The 26,091-nt window shown below is 40.7% G+C and overlaps 1 protein-coding gene across 1 annotated transcript in view; it reads left to right on the top strand.

Annotated features, from left to right (window-relative positions):
* Positions 1-6,729: 6,729 nt before the first annotated feature.
* The window catches only part of Adam18 (ADAM metallopeptidase domain 18), a 66,006-nt gene continuing 46,644 nt past the window's right edge, over positions 6,730-26,091 (top strand). Inside the window, exons 1-5 of the mRNA XM_051170021.1 lie at positions 6,730-7,017; positions 7,608-7,684; positions 14,584-14,639; positions 23,861-23,939; positions 24,470-24,546. Coding sequence (XP_051025978.1) covers positions 6,966-7,017; positions 7,608-7,684; positions 14,584-14,639; positions 23,861-23,939; positions 24,470-24,546 — 341 coding nt within the window. The 5' untranslated portion in view covers positions 6,730-6,965. The remainder of the gene's footprint in view (positions 7,018-7,607; positions 7,685-14,583; positions 14,640-23,860; positions 23,940-24,469; positions 24,547-26,091) is intronic.

Raw genomic sequence — 26,091 nt, 5'->3', positions numbered from 1 at the left:
TTCTGATTTGCTTTGTGCCCTAGCAGAAGGCTGATTATGCCCGCTGCAGATAGTTTCTGTGGTTGTGTGATCTTTGGAATTTGGAAACTTTTCAGAGGGCATATAAATGCTTGAGTCCGGAGAGGTGATTCTTGGTCGTTCATGGGGTTTGGTTGTGGTTAAAGAGGAAACAAGAAGAAATTAGATTCAGGGCTCTCTCTCTGTCTCTCTCTGTCTCTCTGTGTCTCTGTGTCTCTGTCTCTCTCTCTCTCTCTCATCCTTCTTTCAGTGGGAAAAATAAGAACCCTCAAAGTATGAAAGACCAGCTACAACATCCTCCATGTCTTGATGTGGCAAAGATAGTTGGAGTGCCTCCATACATCCTCAGGGCCTTTCCAATGAAAAACCCACATGAGGTGTAATTAATTTGGAAGACTTGTTGATTTCTCGAGCAGCCTGAGTGTCCTTACATTGCAAGTAATTTTTATGACTGGGGAGTGGGTCAATGGAGACAGATTTGGGAGCAGATCTGTGAACAGGATATGTAGAAGGCATTGAACATCCCTTGTACACTTCTTTTTTTTTTTTCCTTGTGCACTTCTAAACTGTAATTAAGGTGTTGTAAAGCTTTGGTTTCAGCCCTAACACCAGTACAAGCCATATTTTGTTTAGTGGAGTCTCAGGGAAAGTGGAAGCAAGAGTTAAACAGGGAGTCTTGTAGTCCCATCCTGTAAAGATACCCTGAGGCCTAATTTACAATACCATCTCTGTCTCTCAGACTACCAGGCAGTGTTGATCAAGGCGGTGTCAGCAACTAGTTAAGATCAGGGCAGTGCTTCTGATGATTTATAAAAATAGTCAAATTGTTTTAGAGTTGTCAGATTAAATGGCAACTTGAATAAATATCCCTGTGCTGTTGGGATAGTTTGGGGATATCTGAATAGCTACTAGAAAATTTGACTTTTGAAAGAATTGTCAGACTAAGAAATCATGTTGCTTTTGTTTTGTTTTGTTTTGTAATGACAAAACAATGTCAAGGCAGCAGAAGATTTACAAATATAAGTGGTTTCAGGCCAACAAGAGGACAAACAGAAGTCAAGCTGAGGCTTAGGGGTGTGGCCCTCAACACTCCATGAAGGACCATTGCTGTGCCCTTTCTTGACCAGCACATTGGTACCAATCTTTCCTTCTGGTTTCAATTTCAGCAGATCACTGAGTGTCCACCCATGGGTACAACCTTTTAGGTCACATTCTCCAGACAGAGCAGCAAGTAAGGATGCAGAGTCACTTAAAGTTACCTGCACCCTACTTGGATTAATGACACCTCATTTTGGTGTTCACACCCGAGGCCACTGTGTGTGGCCCAGGAGGACTTCAAACATTATAATGGCGTGCCTAGTGTGTTGTTCTAATGTGTTATAAGCAGTCAACAGACTCTCTAATACCACTAATGTTGGTAAATGCAGTTAAAAGATCTTATTAGAAGCCTCATTGATGAGTGTAAATTGTCTGAATATTTATAGTTACTTGATGGAAACAAAATTAGAGAGGGTTAAAAACTTGAAGATGACACACACTTTATTGTATATATGTGTAGTAACGTAAATGTACATGTAAAAAATAAAAAATGTTTAAAAATTAGAAGATGGAAAAAAGATAAAAAAGAAAAATACAAAAATAAAGAATAATTATAAAAAAGAACTTGAAGATACATATGTAAATGCCTGTAAATACTAACAACGGCTTTGATGGATATTTTAATATCTCATCTAGTGGTAAGGTGATTTTTCTTAATGACGAATTAATCCTGAGAAGAATCCTTTCTCTTTTGTACAGATCAACATCAGAAGACAGTAATAATGAGAGCAAGAAGTCATAGAGTCAAAGGTGACTGAAGACATCAAATTGCTGACAAAATGTTGTAACACTAATCTCTATGAACAACACCTCAGCATAAGTCCATAGCTGTTTCAGCATTTCCTCCTGCACAGTCCTAACAGCCAGTTTCACATGCTGCAACAAGGCCAAAAGAAGGCATTTGCTATTCATTTTGGTTTACATTAGTTTGGAAACCTTACATAAACTGCTGGTAACCAGAGTCTTAATAGAAATCCCTTGAAAGAAACTTTTGAAATGAGCACACCCCTTCGTGTTTAAGAACCTGCATTGCAACTGTACAGCAGGTTGTCATATGACATGTCTTCTTCTTCACTGAGACTGCAGAGGGAAATTGTTACCCTGCCCTGGACATGAGGAAGTCCACGTAGGAAGCTGTGACAATGCCTCATGCTGACAGAATGGCAGCCAATTGTGTAGCTTTTTTAAGGCTTGCCTTTCAAGTTCAGACTGTCAGGACCAACTTGGCACATATACCTCACAGTATACCTGGAAATAAAGGGTGGAGCTTACATTGATGGAGGACCAGGAAAGATACTAACCAAATGACATCTTACAAAACAGATAACTCTATCATAAGACAAGATAAAAGAAGCATCCAGAGACCCAGATTATACTATAGATAATGATAGACTGCCCAACTGTCTACTGCCTGGGTGTGCTCCACAGGCACACAGCCAGCAGGATTATGCCTGTGCACATTTTAAGGGGTGGCCTCCCAACACATGAATACCCTAGGTGACAAGGTGACTGGCAAGGATGACAGTTTCGCTGACAGAATTCGCTGACCAACGAAGGAAAACTCAACAGGGTTTTTGGAGGCCACTTCTCTCTCACTCTGAATAAGAGGCAAGACTCACTGGACCACTGAGAATCCAAACCTGTGCTTGAAATGCCCAAAGCTGGTTGTCTGATTTTAGTTTGTGAATAGAATACCATGAGTAGGGGTAGAAGTGTAGATGTTCCCTTAGCATTCCAGACCAGGGGTGCTGGGAATAGCTCATGGAACGTCTAAAGGTGAATGTACTTCCTTTAAGAAACACTGATAAAATAATGTTTGTTGGCATACACTAGGAAAACCCCAAGGCTGTTACCTAAGTTTTGTGTAGCCCAGAGGTCTAGGGTGCATAAACTTCTAGGCTTGCTTCCCAGTACCAAAGCACAACCACCCTCACCCCCAAAAGCAATAAGAACAACAAAAATTTAGAAAGAATAAAATGTAATTTTCTAGGTCTTGAAATATACAGGCTCTCTCTCTGCATTCTAATATCCTAAATTTATTCTCTAATTACTTTTTAAAAGTTGATATCTGAATTTATGAATAATGAGAGAGAAAATATACAGAATGAATCATAAGCCAATCATAAACTAGGTCTAGGGTACCATGGTGAGAGACTTCATTCATCCATATGTGACTAACAGTATAGTCAAATATTTTGGGATTGGTAAGAATGGGATTTGGCCATATGTACTCTATAATTCTCTTGGTGCAGAGTAGGGGGAAATAAATTGAGCCACCTGGAGAACAATGAACCAGGTAGGAGCCTGTTGAACACACAGAAAAGGTACGGAAAGGGAAAGTCTGGGCCACAGGAAAGGAGAAAAAAAAACTTTTTCTGGAAGATAACAGGTAGAATAGAGTAGAGATGGGTGAGATTTTGGGGATTAGAGTGAAAAAGAAATAGTAAAGGTCTCAAAATTTGAGGCAGAATGGATAGCGACACCTTCCCAGTGAAAAAGACCCACATATGGTAAGATCCATTTGGCATTTAAGTGGTAATCTGGATAGGGGTTGGTGGGTGGGTGGTGGGGCACCCCCTGCTCCCCTGTGGTGGTTTGACCTTTGCCCCTTTGGAGGGGAGTGTAGCTGCTGGTGCTTGGTAGAGGTGTTTGGGGACTACTTTTTCTGGCTGATACTGAGTCGGAAAATTTTCTGCATTGCTTCTGTTTTCCTGTTTTAAAATAAATCTTTTTGTTATTTTTGACTTTTTAAACTAAGCTGTAATTACATCATTTCCCCTTCGTGTTTCTCTCTCCAAACCCTCCCATATACCTCTCCTCACGCTCTTTTGAACTCATGGCCTCTTTCTTCATTGGTCGTTGATACATGCTCAGCTGGTACACTGCTACTTGTATACATGCCTTCATGGCTGGCCATTTAGTTTTGAATCACCCTTTGATGTGCTTTTTCCTAGGAAAGACCACTTCTTCTGCTTTTGGCACTCCTTAGTTCCCTGCAGTGTTCTTGTGTAGGGTTGAGGACTCCTAAGCTTTCCCTCCCACGTCTATGGTTGTCTTTCTCAGCTTCTGTTTAGGGAGTCACATTAGTAAGGCTTTATGGATGTAGCTGCTGACCTCATGGGGAGACAGATTGTCACAGCCAACACCATGATCCTCTTACAGTCTTTCTGTCCTCTCTCTTGTAATGTTCACTGAACCTTAGGTAAGGGAGTTATATATATATATATGTGTGTGTGTGTGTGTGTGTGTGTGTGTGTGTGTGTGTGTGTGTGTGTGTATCCATCCATTGAGACTGGACTCCTCAACTCTGCATTCTGACTGGTTGTGGTTTTCTATAATGTTCTTCATCTGTCATAAGGAGATGTGTGCTTGATGAGGAGTAAGGACCAGAATTGTCTGTGGTATAAGGACAAATATTTAGAATAGAAAGAAGTCAGGCATACTGCTGGATTAGTAAAGTGTTTGGTTTGAGGTTCTTCTCCAAGATCCATGACTTCACCCGCCCTGGGTAGTTGGCTAGGTTTTGAGTATCAGGCATCATTTGCTTCTTGTTGAGTAAGTCTGAAGGACAATTCGAGAGCTATTGGTTACCAGCAAGGTATGTGTGCCACTACTGTGCCCTTAGGGTTATTGTGCCCTGCTGGTTGCTGTTATAGCTCATGGGAGTCAGAGCTGGTTAGGGGATTGGTTGCGTCCCTCTTTTGGATGTTTGCATAGTGCCTTTTGATTCTATGAAAGCCCGACCTCAGAAAGGGGGCATTCAAGTCAGCTCCAGCTCAGGGGCCTCCGGGCACTGTGTCTGAAGAACAGTGTGTTTTCAGCAATAGAGACTTCTGGGTGGTTTTTTTTTTTTATTCATGTAAAGTTTATAAAGTGCAACTGAAACAGATATAGCTCATTTGACAGCATGCCCATTCCCTGTAAATAGTTACAAACAAAACAAAACAAATAGAAGAAAAACAACAAAAACCAAAACCAAACCAAAACCAAAAACCCTTAGCTTTAGAAAATTTGTGGCTCATAGGCACAGAAGGCCAGAGTCCAGAAATGAACTTACTGCATTAATTTTATCATGTTAGTTAATTGGGATTCTCTATTGGATAGCTTTTTAACAATGATGAGAATGAAGCTTTTCAACTTCCTCTGTCTTTTCTTTCACAGCAGCAGCTTTACGGCATCAAAGCCACAATGGAAGAACACCAGCAAGAAAGTCACAGGTCCATGGTCCGAGCCAAGAAGGAGAACCAGCCCGTCTCTTTTTCTGTGGCTTACTGATTTCATACCTCCAAATAAATCCTATGGCTGAAAGTGTGCACACTTGTATTTGTTGGTTCTTCCATCTGAGTCAGGGAGACCAGTACTCCAAGCTGAGAATACTCTGCCATCAACTGTTATTCCTACCCAAGGGCCCAAAGCCAAGAACAAGAGCTACAACCCACTCTTTGCCAATCACTACCCAATTCCATCAGTTCAAATTTCAGGATGCCCGGAGGAAGATTTGATAGATGGGAGCAATTCCTGTAGGTCCCAAATAGTCACCAGCATCATTTCTCAAAGGATTTTCCTAGACTGGGTTCCTGATCAGAGGCATAGAGGATATAGTCCTTTGGTTCCCCCAAAACAGATTTAGGGTGTTTCTTGATATTTGGTGTTGTGTGGCTATTTCTGAAGTGAAGCGTCCCTCCTGACCGACGGAGCTGGGGTCATAAAACTCAAAGAGAAGCATATGATGCAGGCAGCTCATTTCCAGAAGTTGTAGGACTCAGAGGCCCCTCCCTAGGTTTATTAGGCAGTGAGCGATTGCTGGAACAGAGGAGGGTGCTCTTCCGCTACCTCCTGTAAGTCAGGCCAGGAATTCTAGGGATATAGCTCTCATGAGTCATGACCCACACTCACTCAGATGGGCCTTCTGGCTGGTGCATCTGCCTTGCTCATGCAAGTAACACCAATAAACCAGCTGGTCCACCAACCTAGTCTTGGGCAAAGTTGTGCCTGTAGTCTGAGTTGAACCCCACTGGGTGCTTACTGGAGCTGACTGAGCTCTGCGTGTGACTGTCTTGTTGCATGATCCGAATTGCCCTCTTGGCTGAGTCAATTTGACTCAAGCTAGAATCATATGGAAAGAGGGCCGGTCTCTCAATTGAGAAAATTCCCCCATCAAATTGGGCTATGGGCAAGTCTGTGGTGCATTTTCTTGATGGACGATTGGTGGGCGGGCCCCGTTCACTGTGAGCTTTGCCAGCTTGGTATAAGAAAACAAGTTGAGCAATTCACGGAAAGCAAGCCAGTAAGCAACACTTCTCCGTGGTCTGCATCAGTTTTCCTGCCTCCAGGTTCCTACGCTGACATCCCTGGGTGATGGGCTTTAAGCTACAAGATGAGATTAAAAACAAACAAAAAAATATTTCTTCCTTTTGTGGCTTTTGGTCATGGTACTTTATAACAGCAATAGAAACCCTGAGATAGCCAAACACACTTCAGCTGTACAGTAAGATATCCTTTCCTGTACCAGTGGTAAGCAAGTACAGTAAGAAAGAAGTGCTTTATGCTTTACTATGGCCAAGATCAAGTTCTATTAACTTCTTTTGTCATGCTGGTAATTAATGGTGACATTTCTAGTTTACTTTTCATCTTCTATCACAATAAAAATGCCAGCAAACTGTTAAGTGAAGAGAACAAAAAGTAACCAAGCAAGCCAAGCCGTGTGTATTTGCCTACTGCAAGGGCCCGCATTAGAAGCCGGTGTGGTTCTGTGCCAGGTGGAGCCCCTCATCCCAACGCTGCCCACGTGCCCCCACGGCTGCTAACGGTCTTGAAGTCAGCTGTGCTTTCTGCGCTCAGACCAAACCATGCGCCTGCTCTTCATACTCGCTGAGCTTACCATTCTGGTTGCCCGCCTCGGTAAGGAAGGTCTTGCAGCACTCATCCGCTCTGCCCGCCCTATCCCTTCCCACTGGCTTCTCCGTAGATGAGAAAGGACAGCGCTCTGTTCCTGGATTCCTGATGGTGCCAGTCCTTCATCTTGCCCCGCTCCAGCCGGGGCCAGGTGAACCCAGGGTAATCACGGTGGCCTCTGCACTGTTTTTGTGCCTGGACCAACAGTAGGAAAAGGGCTGACTAGCCTTCTTCTTAGGTCCGGGAATCCTGGGAAGAGGAGGGGGCGCGGTGTGTAGGTGCTTGTTCCCACCGCCCTCTGCTCCCCAGAGCCCTGAGAGACTCTAGCTTCAGGCATTGGTCTGAGGAGGAACAGGGCTGCCTGCTGGGTTGAGCGGCTTCTCTTTTGTCTGTGTCTTCAATGGGTCCTTAAATTTTTGTTGAAAGTTATGCATCAAGGAAGGGGGTGGGTTTATTACAAGCAAGTTTGCCGACATTAGGGTCCGTGGTGAACTCAGGAACACTGGCTGGAATGGGATTATCATGGTTTCAGGAAATAAACCAAAGCAAACAAAATTAAAAAACCGCAAAGAACAAAATACACGTTTTTGCTGCAGATTCGGAAGGAATATGCCTGCAAGTCACAGTGCCAAGGAAGATAGAGCCACGCAAGGGCGGAGATTCAGAGGGGAAGGTTAGTCTTTCAGAGCTGTTTCTTACTCATGACTCACCTCTGAGGGCGACCTTTTGTTGACCTCCTGAGTATCCTCTATCATGGTCCTTTGCAAAGAACAACCCTTTCTTTCTTTCTTTCTTTCTTTCTTTCTTTCTTTCTTTCTTTCTTTCTTTCTTTCTTTCTTTCTTTCTTTCTCTGCTTCGCCTCCAGCCCCACCGCTGTCTCCTGTGCCAGTTCCTTTTCCCCATCTGTTTCACAAGTCGTTTTTGTCCCCACATTTCAAGAAGTAGTAAACATTTCCCAGTAATTGTTCTGGTAGGGGAAAAAAAAATCAATATATAAAAGATTAGTGTAAAATGTACACGACAAAGACCCAAAGTACAATGAAAAGCGATGCTAGTAGAGAAATTGGTTTTCAGTAATATTTAGAACACATAAAATTAGACAAATGCTGGCATAAATTGAACTAACTTAGAAAAAGGAATATATACATACATACATACATATATATATATATATATATATATATATATATACATATATATATAAAAGTTGAGAGATGGTTTGACTGCTTGGTTCTAGACAATGAAGATCCTAACAGTCATTATGTAGGTAGGAAATAGTTTTCTTCATTGAGAACATGAAGGATTCAATACTTGACTACAGTTTGGCTTTTTTTTTTTTTTTTTTTAAGGTTTGGAATTATGTGTCTTGTTGTGATATTTAAAAATTTTAGTAATTGGAGCTGGAAAGATGGGTCTGAACATGTGTCCTGCACAGACATACATGCAGGCAGAAGACCCATAAACACAGATAAATAAATAAAATAATTTAAAATTTAGTTATCCTCCCCATGTGTCTGTCATCTGTCTGTCTCTCTCCTCTGTCTCTATCTGACTCTCTCTCTCTCTCTCTCTCTCTCTCTCTCTCTCTCTCTCTCTCTCTCTCTCGTGTGTGTGTGTGTGTGTGTGTGTGTGTTGTGTTTTACTGTTTGGATGTATGCATGCCAGGGTCAATGTGTGGAGGTTAGAGAATAGTCCGAGGGAATAGATTCTCTTTGTCTGCCATGCTGCTGTGCCATTCTTAAAGACAGAGCTCAGCTTGCCAGGCTTGCAGGTACGAACCTTTACCCACTAAGCTAGCTCAGAAGCCCTTACCTGCAATTCTTCAAGCTACTTTTACCACGATAGAGTTTACATTTGATAATGATTTATAAAGCCCTATCAAGGTATTCTGGATAATCAAAGTGCACATATTGGATGTACATTTCAGTGTGTTTTTGGCATATGTACACGTCTGTGATGCTGTTAGGACAATCCATATCCTAAAGAGACTTGATACTTTCAAGGCCTTCCTTATGTGCTTTGCTGCTTTTCTTTGTGGCAAGAGCACGAACAAAGGCTCTGCCTTCTTTAGACTGTTTGCATGTCGTGTGTACATCAACTCTAGGGAGCTGCTTCATATTGCATAAGTTAAACTTTATGCCCACAAGGCCACAATTCCCCATTTCCCCCTCACTCTGTATCCTGACAACCAACATTCTATTCTTGTCGATTCTATTGACTTTTGTAGACATATCATCTAAGTACAGCCGTGCATCAATCATTTAGCAACTGATGTATTTTACTTAACATTGCAATCCATGGCCTCATCCAAGTAAATATGTTAGGTTTGCCTCCTGTGAAGGCTGGATGATAGGGCATTGTGGTGTGTGTATGTGTGTGTGTGTGTGTGTGTGTGTGTGTACACTTATAGCAAATTGTGTTAAATGATAATAAAAAAATCTCAATCCTATTTACAACATGCACACACTACCACCGCCACCTTTTCTTTGCCCTCATAACCATCAATGCACATTTTAGTCTTCACACGTTGGCAATTTTGAGTCATTTGTAAAGGACATTGAACTACTAGTAGATAAGCTTGCATAGACCGGATTTCCCTTCTTTTAGACATATAGTGACATGTTTAATTGAGGGACTATGTAATAATTCTGTCTGAGTATTTTTGAGGAATCTCTATACTGTTTGACAGAGTGGATGCACTATCATCACCCCACCCCTGGTGTATAAGGAAAATAATTCTGTTACATCTTCACCAATGCTTATCTTTTGTCTTTTGGGTAATAATAGCTATTTCAAGAGATAAACATAATGACTTCCTGTGGTTTTGATCTCTCCCCCGCCTCTCTCTCTCTCTCTCTCTCTCTCTCTCTCTCTGTGTGTGTGTGTGTGTGTGTGTGTGTGTGTGTGTGTTTTGAGACAGGGTTTCTCTGTGTGGCCTTGGATGTCCTGGACTCTCTTTGTAGACCAGGCTGACCTTGAACTCACAGCAGTCTGTTCGCCTCTACCTCCCAGAGTGCTGGGATCACAGGCGTGTGCCATATCCTGAGTCTATTTTCATTATTCATGTGTACATACAATTTTCCCAATGCCATTTATTGAAGTTTGTCCCTTTCCCAATAAGTTTCTTAGTATTTTTATGAGAAAAAAAATCAATGCTGTAAATGTGAGTTTATAGCTACATTTTCTAGGCTGCTCTACTGGCCTACGATCATGCTGTTTTGATTCCTGCAGATTTTTATATGTTGAAGTCAGTTACAATGCTTTTTTCCTTGTTCTTGTTGTTTAAGGTTTATTTGACTATTCAGAATTATTTTCAGATTGCATGTTTATTTTAGAGGGCTTTCCCCCTAATTTTGTGACAAATATCATTGACATTTAGAATGGACCTGCGCTGAGTCTAAAGATAATTTTTTACAGACTAGACTACTTTTTTAATACACAGTTTCATTTTATGTGTCAAAATTAAACTTGTAAGCACTTTTAATATCATTTAAGTTGAAAAAGTACAGATTGTCTATGATATGATCAAAATAATAATATTAAAAACTTTAGAGGCTTTAAGAAACACCAAAACAAAATATTGCTTTTGGTATAGTTAGGATAGCACTCAGCATTGTTAAATATTTAAAAAATTATCATCAATCAAATTATGTGCTCAACTATTTTAAGGATTATAAGGCAGTCCGGAAAGTTGATAATTGATATTTCTTTTTGTTTTTTGCAGCTTTTAATTAACTTTAAGTGCACTGGCATTTTGCCTACATGTATGTCTGTGTAAGGGTGTCAGATCCTCTGGACCAGAGTTACAGACAGCTGTTACCATGTGAGTGGGTGCTGGGAATTGAACCCAGGTCCTCTGGAAGAGTTGTCTGTGCCCCTGACCACAGAATCACATCTCCAGCCCCAGTGGTCAGTATCTTGAATTTTAATTTCAAGGTCAGGTTTCTCTTGGACATCAAAGTTATCTCAGTCCATCCAAAGAGTTAATATTTCCAGTTACACTCTTCCCACAACTTTTTTTTCTCTTTTTTTAAACATTTTTATTAGTTCTTTGAGAATTTCTTACATAATCTCCACCCATCCCTGACCCCCCCCCAATTCTCCCATAACCATCCTTTCCACTTTTCTGTCCCTTCCCAACCAACATTGAAGGTTCTTCTTTCTTTATTTTTTCTCTCCTTATTGACTGTCATTGATTTTGCTTATTACTGCAGTGAGCAGCCATGGAAAGTCCTGTATGTATTTTTTAAATATAGGATTGAACCCCAGCCTCTTGCCTAGGCATATGCTACCATACCCAGTAATAGTTTTAGTTCTTATTTTTTTTTTCAATGTAAAGAGAGGAAATGTTTTGGCTTTTCATTTCTTTCTTGATTTATTATCGATATGAATGATCCATTATAGTGAACAATGGTAAGACCAAGAATTCTTGCTTGCTGTGTTACGGAATCCACAGGAGAGGCACCCAGCCTTTCATGATCATGTACACAACCAGCTTGTGGATTTTTTTCTTTCCTGAAAATGTTCTTTTTAAATTGACAGAGCTCTCCTGTATTCATATTTTTCTGGGGTTTTCTTTTTTAACATGAATAGTGTTTAATTTACTAAATACAATTTTGTGTGATTCTTCTTTGATACCTGTTAGTATGAACTGATTATTTAATTGTTTTTCAAATGTCGAAGCATCCACACAGCCTCAAAGTCAACTCTACTTTGTCATGGTATGTGGTCATGTTTATAATGTGTGAGTTCTGTTTGTTAATATTTAGTTAAGGTTGTGTGTGTGTGTGTAGGACATTGATATATGTGGTTTTTATTTAGTCCAGTCTTTGGTTTGGGTGTTGGGACAAAACTATTCTCATAAGATTAATTGGAGAGTGTTCACTCCTCTTTTGTAAACAATTGTGTTACTTCCTAAAATTTTGATACAGTATTCTAGTAACACTATTTGCTGCTTATCTTTAATCACCATTCAGCTTCCTGCTAGGGTTAAAGTTCTTAAAACTGTCTGTTCTATATTGAGCGAGTTGTGGCATTGGTGTAGCATTAATTAATTTTACTTGATTTGTGTAAATTGTGTGCAGCCCTGTCTGCTTGCCCTTTGACCTCTGTTGCGTATATAAGCATGGCAGGTATCAGTTCTGACATTTGCAGCCATCACGTTAGACCTGACAGGGGTGGCTCATGGGAAGAAGCAGGTTGTGTTTAAAAACAAATGAACGTTTTATTGCTTTTATGTTTCCAGTTGATTGATTTCTCTTCATTTTCTACTTCCCATTTACCTTAGGCGTCTTGAACTCTGATTTTGCATATTTCTGTGTTAACTTCCTTTCATAGAATAGCCTCTAATTCTCTTCTGGACAGAGAGACCAACCAGTCTCCAGCGTATGTTTCAACTCATTGAAGCTGTACATTCTGTCAGCCTGAACAGATATATAATCATGCATATGTACACCAAATTTTCTCAGCTCTATGCACTTACACACACACACACACACACACACACACACACACACACACACACCCTTGGTGATCACTTCTCGCTTTAGTCTTTGTGGGTTTTGCCTTTTCTAGAATGTGTTACAATCGCACTGATGGTGTGTATAGACTGTGTATATAGATGGTTTCTTTCACTTAAGAGTATGTATCTAAGGCTCTGTCCTGCCCTTCAGTGGCACGGGTACCACTTTCTGTTGCTAGATAATGTGCCATTGCTCAGATGGACCACTGTTTGCTTATCAGTGGATTTTCTGAAGTGCTCTCTGGTTGCTTCCAAGCTTTGGTGATTCTACATGTAGCAGCAAGCAGTGTCCCTGAGCTGGTGTAAAATGTTTATTCTTATATGTAAACAGCCAGGGTGGTGATTGCTAAATCCCGTCGTAAGGATACGTTTAGTTTGTGAGAAATTGCTAAACTAGGGTCAGCGAGGTGGTGATGAATTTTTTTTTTTTGGTGATGAATTTTTATGAAAATATTGCTTATATTTTAAGAGACTAGATCTTTTGCTAGACCTCAAACTAGTTAATCCTATACCCCAATTTCACTTAAGGATTGGCCTGATGTCCTGCTGTGCACTCAGCCATTTTAGCCTACCTTTAAGAAAATAACATTATCAACTAACCTTACTTGCCTTGATCTAAATTAATACATAAACTTAATCTCTTTCATACCTCTGACTCACAGCATTGTGTCCAAGTGCGTGTGTGTGCCAGTCCGTGTTTGTGCACATGCAACCAACAGGTCTAAAGCAGTCTTATACAACAAATATCTACCATGGATACTGCCTGATAATGGTATAATCTCAGTGCTGTCTGTTATCTGAGCCACTTGGGGTAAGACATGGAGAGTAACTTAACTCCTTGGAAGCCCTGTTAAATATATCTGTAAAATAGCCCTCATCCCTTCCCCACACTATGTTGTTCAAAAAATGCTGTCTCCAGCATTTATGACTGATCTTTGTTGCATAAGGTCACTTTGTCTTACTTGCTGTTTTCACAAAACAACCATCACAACAAGCATGCGTACAGAAGCATTCTTTCCTGAGACAGCAGCATGATACTTCTATCAAACACTCCCATGCCTAAGGCTAAGGGAGCATTGCAGAGGGAGCAGAAAGATGGTAGGAGCCAGAGGACTGGGGACCTAAGGGACTCTTAAGTGACATTGACATATTAAATGATGTATCATTAACTCAGCTTTGACTTCCAGCAAAAGTCCCAGTCTCTTCCAACGTAAGAAATATTTTCATAAGATGCCGTAAGAAGTCTTGTTTCTTCGTATGTTTTAGAATTTTGTTTGACCGCTTTGCAGCGGTCGTAAGGGGGCACTGGCATCAACTTTGCCAGAGGTCTAGGTTGTGAGCCCTGGTCTACATCCATGTTTTCTTGGACTTCTGGGTGTCTCCTACCAAGTTCACAGGTTCTGTTAGTTCAGCTTATAAGGAAACAGAGAGTTGTTGGGTTTGGTGTCAGTCTGCACGTAGATGTAAATGTTGCCTCTACTGTCACTTTGTGTAACAGGGAGGAGGAAGAGGAGGAGGAGGAGGAGGAAGAGGAGGAGGAGGGTGAATACTGTTGTTATCAGTTCCTGATGTTTGGAAGCTCTGCTTTGGCCTGTAGCATTGCTCATGGCTTCTTGTTTGTGTTCTCTCTTAGGCTTTTTGCCCCCTTGTAGTTTTACATGTTAAGAGCTGATATTTGTATAATACAATATGTGTGTTTTTATAAATTGTTTATTAGTTCATTATGTTTGGCGTGTAACATAAGCCCTCAATCATGCCTTATTTTTTATTAGAAATGAATGTTTTTCTAGATAAAAGAAATTGATAGAATATTAATAATGCCACAATTATATTTTTCAAAATGTATCCCTTTTCAGACATTTCCATCTGTACACCAAATCACACTATACTAAATCATTCAATTCTAAAATCTTACTAATTAACACAATAGATCCTAAAGAATATGTTCATTTCTAATATGCTGAGGTATTTTTAACTAACAAATGAAAAATACTATCTTACATTGCGTACATCTGCTTTAGTAAATCCTCTATCAATTTGCTCTATTTTAGGTGACTTACGTCGTTACAATTGATGGGAAGCCCTATTTTCTGCATCTCAAGAACTAGTAAGACACATTTTCTTTTTTGGCAAAAGGTTTTTACTCTTTTACAGTTTATATGCAGTTTTTAATTTAGTAGTGCAGTATAGTAGTCAGTCAACTTCTCAGTTTAAGACCCATTAGATCCAGAATATTGGATCTATGAGGCTTTTGTCTTCAACTTTCCAGATTTATAATTTTTTCCTTTCTTTATTATTAATTTATTCATATTACATCTCAGTTGTTAGCCCATCCCTTGTATCCTCCCATTCCTCCCTCCCTCCCGCTTTCCCCCTATTCCCCTCCCCTATGTCTGTGACTGAGGGGGACCTCCTCCCCCTATATATGCTCATAGGGTATCGAGTCTCTTCTTGGTGACCTATTATCCTTCCTCTGAGTGCCACCAGGCATCCCCATCCAAGAGACATGGTCAAATATGGGGCACCAGAGTTTGTGTGAAAGTCAGATCTCCTTCTCCACTTAACGGTGGAGAATGTCCTGTCCATCGGCTAGTCTGGGTAGGGGTTCAAAGTTTACTGCCTATATTTTCCTTGGCTGGTGCCATAGTTTGAGGAGGACCCCAGGGCCCAGACCCACCTGTAGTTTTCCAGGACCCTCTGGATCCTTGTATTTCCTCATTCTCCCAGGCTTCTCACACCTAAAGTTTCAATAGGATGTCCTCCCCTCTGACCCACTTTCCTGGTAGGTAAAGTCTTTCATGGGGACGTACCCCTTGGACTAGTGTCTCGATATAAGTGAGTATATACCATTTAACTCTTTTTGCTTCTGGGTGAACTCACTCATTATGATAATTTCTAGTTCAATTCATTTGTCCACAAATTTCGGGAATTCCTTGGTGTTTAATAGCTGAGTACTATTCCGTAGTGTAAATGTACCACAGTTTCTTAGTCCATTCTTCTACTGAGGGACACTTAGGCTGTTTCCATGTTCTGGCTATTATGAATAAGGCAGCTATGAACATGGTTGAGCATATGTCCCTGTTGTGTGGTAGTGCATCTTCTGGGTATATTCCAACGAGTGGAATAGCTGGGTCTTGAGAAAGCCCTATTCCCATTTTTCTGAGAAAGCACCAGATAGCTTTCCAAAGTGGTTGTACTAGCATGCATTCCCACCAGCAATGAAGAGAACAAAGCAACAGCCTACAGACTAGGAAAAGATCTTCACCAACCCTTCATCTGACAAAGGTCTAATATCCAAAATATATAAAGAACTCAAGAAATTAAACACCACCAAACCAAACAACCCAATAGAGAAATGGGGCTCAGAACTAAACAGAGATTCTCAACAGAGGAATATCAAATGGCTGAGAAACACTTAAAGAAACGCTCAACCTCCTTAGTCATCAGAGAAATGCAAATCAAAATGACACTGAGATTCCATCTTACACCCATCAGAATGGCTAAGATCAGTAACTCAAATGACACCACATGTTGGCAAGGATGTGGAGACTCTTCCCCACTTTTTCCTCTAACTGGATTAATGTCTCTGGTTTTATGTTGAGGTCTTTAATCCACTTGGACTTGAGTTTTGTGCATGGTGACAAATAGGGATCTAATTGCATTTTCTACATGTAGACATCCAGTTAGACCAGCACCATTTGTTGAAGATGCTGTCGTTTTTCCATTGAATGGATTTGGCTTCTTTGCCAAAAATCAAGTGACCAAATGTGTGTGGATTCATCTCTGGGTCTTCAGTTCAATTCCGTTGATCCACTAGCCTATTGCTGTGCCAGTACCATGCTGTTTTAATTACTGTTGCTCTATGGTACAGCTTGAGATCAGGTGTGGAGATTCCTCCAGAGGATCTTTTATTGTATAGGATTGTTTTTGCTATTCTGGGCTTTTTGTTTCTCCATATGAAGTGGAGAATTGTTCTTTCAATATCTTCAAAATATTTTGTAGGTATTCTGATAGGGATTGCATTGAATCTGTAAATTGCTTTTGGTAAGATGGCCATTTTTACTATGTTAATTTCCCCGATCCACGAACAAGGTAGATCCCTCCATCTTCTGATGTCATTTTCAATCTCTTTCTTCAGAGATTTAAAGTTTTTTTTCAAATAGGTCCTTCACTTGCTTTGTTAGGGTTATTCCTAGACATTTTATATTGCTTGTGGCTATCGTGAAGGGAGTAATTTTTCTAATTTCTTCCTCTGCCTGTTTGTCATTTGTATATAGGAAAGCTACTGACTTTTTTGAGTTTATTTTGTATCCTGCCAATTTGCTGAAGGTGTTTATCAGCTGTAGGAGTTCTCTGGTGGAATTTTCGGGGTCACTGATATACACTATCATATCCTCTGCAAATAGGGATAATTTGACTTCTTCCTTTCCCATTTGGATCCCTTGATCTCCTTTTGATGTCTTATTGCTCTGGCTAGAACTTCAAGAACTATATTGAAGAGATATGGGGAAAGTGGGCAGCCTTGTCTGGTCCCTGATTTTAGAGGGATTTCCTTGAGTATCTCTCCATTTAATTTAATGTTGGCTGTTGGTTTGCTGTATATAGCCTTTACTATGTTTAGATAAGTGCCTTGTATTCTCGATCTCTCCAGAACTTTAAACGTAAATGGGTGTTGGATTTTGTCAAATGCTTTTTCTGCATCTAAAGAGATGATCATGTGGTTTTTCTCTTTCAGTTTGTTTATATGATGGATTACATTGATGGATTTCCGTATGTTAAACTATCCCTGCATGCCTGGAATGAAGCCTACCTGGTCATGGTGAATGATGTCTTTGACATGCTGTTGTATTTGCTTTGCGAGTATTTTGTTGAGTATTATTGCATCAATGTTCATAAGAGAAATTGGTCTGAAATTCTCTTTTTTTGTTGTGTCTTTGTGGGGTTTAGTTATCAATGTGACTGTGGCCTCTTAGAATGAATTTGGTAATATTCCATCCATTTCTATCTTTCGGAATAGCTTGAATAGTATCGGTATTAGCTCCTCTTTGAAGGACTGGTAGAATTCTGCACTGAAACCATCTGGCCCTGGGCTTTTTTTTTGGTTGGGAGACTATCAATGGTTGCTACTATTTCTATAGGCAAAATAGGGCTATTTAATTTGTTTATCTGGTCTTGATTCAGTTTTGGCAAATGGAATCGGTTGAGGAAATTGTCCATTTCCCTTAGATTTTCAAATTTTGTGGCATAAATGCCTTTAAAGTAGGTTCTTATGATTCTTTGTATTTCTTCAGTGTCTGTTGTTATGTCTCCCTTTTCATTTTTGATTTTGTTTATTTGGATAGTGTTTCTCTGTCTTTTAGTTAGATTGGCTAACGATTTGTCTATCTTGTTAATTTTCTCAAAGAACCAGCTCTTGGTTTTGTTGATTCTTTGGATTGTTCTCTTTGTTTCTAATTTATTGATTTCAGCCCTGAGTTTGATTATTTCTAGGCGTCTACTCCTCTTGGGTGTTTCTGCTTCTTTTTTTTTCTAAAGCTTCCAGATGTGTTGTTAAGTTGTTTATGTGGGATGTTTCCATTTTCTTTTTAAAGGCACTTAGTGCTATGAATTTTCCTCCTAGCACTGCTTTCAATGTGTCCCACAAATTTGGGTATGTTGTTCCATCATTTTCATTGAATTTCAGGAAGTCTTTTATTTCTTCTTTTATTTTTTTCATGACCCATGTGTCATTAAGTAGAACATTGTTTAGTTTCCATGTGTTAGTATGCTTTTTGTTATTTCTGTTGCTGTTGAAGTCCAGCCTTAGACCATGGTGATCTGATAAGATACAAGGTATTATTTCAATCTTCTTGTATCTGTTGAGGTTTGCTTCATGACCAGCTATGTGATCAATTTTAGAGAACATTCCATGGGGTGCTGAGAAAAAAGTATAATCCTTTGTGTTTGGGTGGAAAATTCTGTAGATATCTGTTAGGTCCATATGATTCATGACATTGGTTAATGAAGTTATTTCCCAGCTTAATTTTTGATTCAAAGGCCTATCCTTGAGTGAAAGTGGGGTGTTGAAGTCTCCCACTATTAATGTGTGGGTATCGATGAGTGGTTCAAGCTTTGTTAATAGGTCTTTTACAAATGTGGGAGCCCTTATATTAGGAGCATAGATGTTCAATATCGTCATGTTTTCTTGATTGACTTTACCTTTGACGAGTACGAAGTGTCCATCCTCATCCCTTTTGATTAATTTTGGTTGAAAGTCTATTTTATTACATATTAGAATGGCTACCCCAGCTTGTTTCTTGTGACCATTTGCTTGGAATATTTTTCCCTAGTCTTTTACTCCGAGGCAATGTCTGTCCTTGTGGTTGAGATGTGTTTCTTGAATGTAGAAGAACGTTGGGTCATGTTTATGCATCCACTCAGTTAGTCTGTGTCTCTTTATTGGAGAATTGAGATCATTGACGTTGAGAGATAGTAATGACCAGTGATTGCTAAGTTCCTTCATTTTTGGTATTTGTAATAGTCGAGATTTTGTGAGGTTGTTATTTTGCGATGGTATAGTTACCTATTTCCTATATAGTTTTGGTTGTAGTTTGACCCATTGGGGTGGAGTTTTCCTTCTAGTAACTTCTGTAAAGCCAGATTTGTGGCTAGGTACTGTTTGAATTTGTTTTTGTCATGGAATATCTTGTTTTCTCTGTCAATGGTTATTGATAATTTTGCTGGGTATGGTAATCTTGCCTGGTATCTGTGTTCTCTTAGGGTTTGTAGAACCTCTGTCCAGGCCCTTCTGGCTTTCATGGTCTCTGTTGAGAAGTCCAGAGTAATTCTGATAAGTTTGCCTTCATATGTTACTCGGCCTTTTTGTCTTGCTGCTTTTAATATTTTTTCTTTGGTCTGTATATTTTGTGTTGTTATCATTATGTGGCGGGAAGATTTTCTTTTCAAGTCTATTCTATTTGATGTTCTGTATGCCTCTTGTATGTTCATATGCATCTCCTTCTTCAAATTGGGGTAATTTTCTTTTATTTTTCTATTAAAGATATTTTCTAGGCTGTGGAGTCGGTTGACTTCTCTTTCCTCTATCCCTATTATTCTCAAGTTTCATCTTTTCATGGTGTCCTTGATTTCTTGAATGCTCTATGTCAGGCACTTTTCAGATTTAGAATTTCCCTTGATGGATGTTTCCAGTTCTGCAATTGTATCTTTAAGTCCCAATATTTGTTCTTCCATTTCTTGCAATCTGTTAGATAAGGCCATCTCTGAGATGCTTGCTTTCTTTTCTGATGCTTCTCGATCACGTTTTTCTTCTGTGTGTTCCTTTATGATAGCTTCCATTTTTATCTTCAGGTCTTGAACTGTTTTAATGATTTCCTTCATCTGGTTATTTGTATTTTTCTGAAATTCTTCAAATGTCTCTTTATATGACTCTTTTAAATCCTCAGCCCTCTTGTTTGCCTCCTCCTGCATTTGTTTACAGATTTTATTGTTTCTTCCTTTATCATCTTACTTACTAAGGACTTGAGGTCATTTTCTTGTATATCAATTGTTGTTTGGTTCTCCAGGTTGTTTTCATTGGGATTGCTGGGATCTGGAGATGCCAACCTGTTTTGGTTTTTGTTAGCGTTCTTTCGCTGTTCTCTTGTCATTTTGGTGACTCTGGTGTTGGGAGGTGGTTTGTAGTGACCTTCCCTGTTTGACAGTGGATAGTTGATGCCTGATTATAGGTAGGGTGCCCTTGTCTTTGGGGATCAGGGAGTATTTTCCTGGACCAGGCAGGTGATTCAGGTTCTACTCCTGGAGATTTTTCTCAACACCTTAGGCTCCAGGCTGAGTCATACAAAGTAGGTTTCTGTTTGGCCTTTTCACCTTATTGCTGTAATTCAGATCAGCAGTTTTGGGATCTAGAGTAAGGTCAGCACACAAGCTCTCTGGTTGTGTTGGTTGATCCCAGCTGCCTGTCCTTCCTGTTGCTTTGTAGGCAAGACTCCAGGTGGATCAGATCTTCTGGGCTGCAGCTGTCTTTTAGCTCTGCCTCTATACTTTGTAGGAACGTCCAGCCTCTCCCATGAATTTGGGAGTTCTTGCTGGGTCTGCAGGAGCTGACCCAGCTAGGATCTGCCTGTTGGAGATTACAGGATCAGTGCCTGGTGGGCCTGAGACAATATGGTTTCAGGCCACTGGCAATACCCAAGGAGGCAGCAATTTCCATGCCCCTGTAAGCCAAGACGTTCCCAGATTGCTTTAGATCAGCAGTTAGACCCTGCAAGCAGGACCCACAACTCCCTGTATCATCAGAGGTCCTGTTGCGCCCGCAAGAATGGACCCAGCTAGGTTCTGTTGTTTGGGGAATGCCGGGTCAGTGCCGGGAGCCCGGGAGGGTGGCTGGTGACAATGGCGATTCAGACCGCTGGCGGGAATCCCCTGTATCTTCTCTTTCCACCAGTGAAAGCCAGGATACTCCCAGCTCACTTTAGGTCAGCAGTTAGGCCCTGCAAGCACAACCCACGGCTCCCTATATCGTGGGAGGTCCTGTCGCACCTGCAAGAATGGACTCAGCTAGTTTCTGTTGTTTGGGGAGTGCTGGGTCAGTGCCAGCAGCCCGGGCGGGCGGCTGGCGACAATGGCGATTCAGACCACTGGCGTGAATCCCCTGTATCTTCTCTTTCTGCCAGTGAAAGCCAGAATGCTCCCAGATTGCTTTAGGTCAGCAGTTAGACACTGCAATCAAGACCCACGTCTCCCGATAACATGGGTGGTCCCACTGGGCTGTGGGAGCAGTCCACGCTGGTTTCTAACTGCCCCTGTTTTCAGGGTCAATCCTTTGTGTCTGGGTTCAGATTGGCCCCAGGACGCAGACCACGAGCTACCCCCCAGCTCTAGCTGTTTTTGGTAAGTCCCACCACCTGTGTTTCCACTCGGGCTAGGCAGATGACCTCTGCAGTTTGGCGCGGTGTGGATGGAGAGGTTCAATGGTAGTTTCACCCTATTTGCTGAGACTCCTCAGGTTGGGGGCTCCAGAAAATTCCCTCCCCAAATGGCGAGTTTGGGTTTTATGTGCCGGCTGCAGCTTGGTTGTAGATTCCGTTTCAGAGTTTGGGGAGTGCGTTTAGCACCTCCGGGCTGTTGCTTGTCCCGGGGTTAGACCCACTAGCAGTCTGCGGAGTTTGGGGCCCCACTCACCTACAGTTCTCAAAATCCAGCAGTCTGTGGCTCCATTCACGTCCCTGGTCTCCTCGGAGTAGATCAGCTATGGTGCATACTGGTCGACGCCATCTTGGAATCCCTAGATTTATATTTTTAAATTGAGAAATAAATAACATACTTGGAAATCTTTGATTAAATGTTGCCTTGTACCCAGGCATGGTAGGCTATATAGATTTCTGAAATCAAATACCTAGTAATCAAATGGCTATTGTTGGGGATTTCCAATTGCTTCAGTTTTTGATACACACGTTATTTATGTGATTTAAACCAGCCTTTCTTACCAGGTTTTACATATAAAAATCTCCCGTGTCAGCTTCAGTAACCTCAGTGCCAAGCAGTAATGTTTCTTTCCTTATCTATCAGGACTCTTGTAATTTTGGTTGATCTCTGGTCCCACTCACAACTCAAAGCAGCAACGGATCTTTCTACATCTTCATTGCATTTTCTCAGCATTTCTTACAGGAAGGTTTGGACAGTCTCTGCTGAGCTTCGGGGATCAGCGAAGATGAGCGGCAACTGTTGCTTGTCTTCAGTTTGCTTTGTGGCTGAACAAGGCTGTAGAAGTCACCTTCAGTCTTGATATCTGCTAACCTCCCACTGGCCTTCCTTTCTACAGTGTGGCCCACTAAAACGAATGGAAGCTTTTTATAAGATTACCACTGGCCTGCAGAGTTTTTAAATGTTCCAGTTGTGTTTTGGTCTTGACTTAGTTATTTATTCTCTACCAACTGATACATTGCTGGTTCACGTCTTTCATAAAATGCTTTCTCTGTTGGATTCCAGGACACCTCCTAACCCCTGGCCCTGACCTGACTCATATCAGTATCCCTACTGTTATCTTTCTGTCTGCATGACTCCTTTGCAAATTCTTCTTCATCTTTCTGGTCTGAGAATTTAAAATGAACCTTATTTGTAGTGGGTGTTCAGTCAGTTCGTGTTTCCGTTCAGTCTGTGCCTGGAAGTGCCTCCGCTGTTGGTTGCTTCTAATTTATATCTGTACATTGTTCAGATGGATTCCACATCCATTCACTACTTAATCTCATAATCAAATGTCTGCCACAATTCCTGTTGGTAACTTGCTAAAAGTGAAACTCTGATGCTTTCCCCGGATCCGCATTTCTCATAACCCTCTTAGTAAACAGCAAGCGGGGTTTGGGGTTTTTTTTTGTTTTTGTTTTTGTTTTTGTTTTGTTTTGTTTTGTTTTTTTGTTTTTTTAAGAATGAAAGAAAAAGAAAATATGAAGAAAGAAGAAAATTATCCCTTGGACCCATCCTTAGTGTTTTCTTCCTTTTGGCTTCCCCTGGGTCCAGAGGGTTATTCAGTCCCATATGTTTACCCTTAAAGTATACACACAATCAGGCCTCCACTGTGGTTCCCATCTTTACTCAAGACTCCATCATGGATGGCATAGATGGCAGTATTAATCTTCTACCTGGTCTTGGCTCCTGGGTATTTGCAACACAGATTGATGTCAACACAGAATTGAGTTTGACTCTCTTAAAATGTTGCTATGTTATGGTCTTTATCTGCCCCATCCCTCCAAAGTTTTAACCCTGTGTGACACCATCTCACTGTCCTTTTTGTCACTCCATGCTGTACTCCAGACACAGTACCCACTGTTGCTCTTCATATATGTACACGTTTCTGGATCAAGACCCTTTCATTTTATCCCAGCTCTGTCTGAAAGTCCATTCGGCTTATTCCTCGTATCTAGACGCCATCTATTTTATGAGCCTTGTCACATCATCCTCTACTCTTGTGTGACCACCCTACAAAGCCCAGATCTTATTCATTGTCACTTGACAATATGTGACTCTGACTGATCAGAAGCACTGTCTTGTCTTCAGTGCTATCGTCTGGAAGCCAAAAGAGGACCCATGCTGTAGTGGGTGTTTGTTCAATGAAGCAATCCCTGACAGTGTTGTCCCAGGGTCTGTCCAAGGTTGAGTTTTCATGATTCTTCCCATATACTAGTTTTTGAAAAACAGTATCAGAATGATAGCACAATAAAATAATTATATTGGATCATATTATATGAACCCATTGCACTTAACGTTATTTTTATCAATGTGTATGTTCATGTTAAATTATGACTTAAATTGTATTTATTGGTTTACTTGTAGCTCATTCTTGTCCCAGAATTTTTTGGTTTACACTTATAATGAAACTGGATCTCTGTATTCTGACTCGTCACACTTTATGGTAAGAATCAGATGTCTTAAGTATGTGTTATCTTGTATTTTGTTGTTGAAAGGGATGTACAGTATAATTATAGTACTTGCCCCTTTAAGTCATTGTGTTTGGTTGCTGAGAGTGAACTCGAGGCTTTGCATGTGCTGGGAAAACCCTATCATGATGCTAATTCCCAAGCTCCATGGTGACACTAATTCAAATCTTTTACTCCTTGTAACTCTGACCGACTGTTATGTGGATAACTTCTATACATGGAAATGCCATGGGAAAGAGATAGAAAAATGGAGAAAACACACATGTTCTGGTAAAGAGAATGCCGTAAATCTTGTTTCCTGAGACTTTGCATTAATACTTCTGGAAAATTCATGATTTCATATTATCAAGTCTATTTCTATTGTGAGCCTTCTGAAATAGTTGACAACACATTCTTTTGTGGTTGTTATTTTTTTAAGTATTTGGTCTTTATTCATGTGTCTTGTATTTTTATTATTATTATTATTATTATTATTGTTGTTGTTGTTGTTGTTGTTGTTGTTTAGACACATTGCCATTACCGAGGAAATGTTGATGAATCTTCAAACTCCACTGTGACACTCAACATCTGCTCTGGCCTCAGGTAATAACATCCTAGAAAATATTTATATATGAACATGGTGGGATCCATTTTAAAGTAAAACCACAGTAAGTGGACATAAGTCAAGAGAAACCCACAATGAAACTCTGAAAGTTTTTTTCCCCCCAATGGACTTTTATTTGTACTAACACCTGAGCCTAAATTGTCACTCAGATTAACTTTGCTGGGGGCATCTCAAGTGGAGGTATTTCCTGGATGCTGGGCAGGAAGGGATGGTCTGAGAAATGGGAACTCTAGAAAACTTTAAAGGCTAAAGCTTTATTTTCTGTCATTATCTCAACCATGGAAAAATGGCCTTTATTGGTTGTTTAACTCTAGTAGGCCCACACAACATGGTGCAAGCTTAGTGCTGAGCACGAGACAGCTAATAAGGAAGGCTCCTCAGTGATCAAGTGATTTCACAGAACTAAGCAAAGTGACCATTTCTGTAAAAAACACAAAAAGGTCATCCATGGAAGATGACTCAAGAGCAGAGACAGAGTGTTCTGCCTCCTTTTCATGTTAGCACCTTTCAAGATGTCTATTCTGAATTCAATTTTTTCTTGATTTTGCCTTGTAACCACAAGAACATCCTTCTTAATATTCTCATCAACTTCTAGGTCTTTGTCTTCCTTAACGTATGGTTTTTATTGTATCTATGAGTCCTTACTAACTGTATGTCTCAGTTGATGTTGTGGTGACACTTCCACACAGCTACACAGCGTGGTGTGGTTGCTTCTGTCATACAGCTCTCTACTCTTACTTCCTTTCCTCTCTCCTTCGCTATAGCCACTTCCCTTGTAGCCTTTCCACTAATTTCAGTCACACTTAATTGTTTTCTAGCCCACACTGAAAAAAAAAATATACTTGTCATTCTGCATCTGCCATAGTTGTCTGTTACATTATATCACTTAATTCCACGAATTTCCTATATTTGGTATGCTCCTTTATGGCTAGATAGTACCCAGCTGTGTATAGATCTCATAGTTCATTTGTGTAGCCACCTGCTACAGACACATAGGCTAATTTTGGCTACCGGGAAGAATGTTGCAGTAAACACAGCGCTAGGTTCCTTTACATCCCCTGACTTTGTTTCTCTCTGTGTGCTGCGCTGTTGTTGTGACACATCGTCCATGCGCTTCTGAGTTGAAAGCCTGGTCCCAAGTGGTGTCACATTGAAAAGATGATTGGGCCACAAGGACACTAACTTGCTGATGGATCGACCCAAGATGGTTCACAGAGGAGTGGCCTATGAGGTAGAGGGGCTTAGGCAGAGGGTGTAGATCACTGGCGTGTATCTTTGGGGTGTCTGTCACATTCCCCTCCCCCTTGGCTCCTGTCTGACATGAAGTGAGCAAGTATTCTTTTGTGCTGCCTTTAACCATGAAGTTCTGTCTGGCCACAGGGTCAGAAACAAGGCCTAGTGCTCATGAGCTGGAGTCCCCGAAACCATGAGAAAGATATAAATCTTTCCTGCCCAAGGTTTCTCAGGTGCTCTGTCACTCGGGTGGAAAGCTGCCTGAGCATCGTGCATGCTCGTGGGTGCAG

The sequence above is a fragment of the Acomys russatus genome, chromosome 27 (genome assembly GCF_903995435.1).
Source record: "Acomys russatus chromosome 27, mAcoRus1.1, whole genome shotgun sequence".
In the NCBI taxonomy this organism is placed as follows: Eukaryota; Metazoa; Chordata; class Mammalia; order Rodentia; family Muridae; genus Acomys; species Acomys russatus.
The sequence above is the reverse complement of the archived record's forward strand: the minus strand, read 5'-3'. Positions and strand labels throughout refer to the sequence as shown.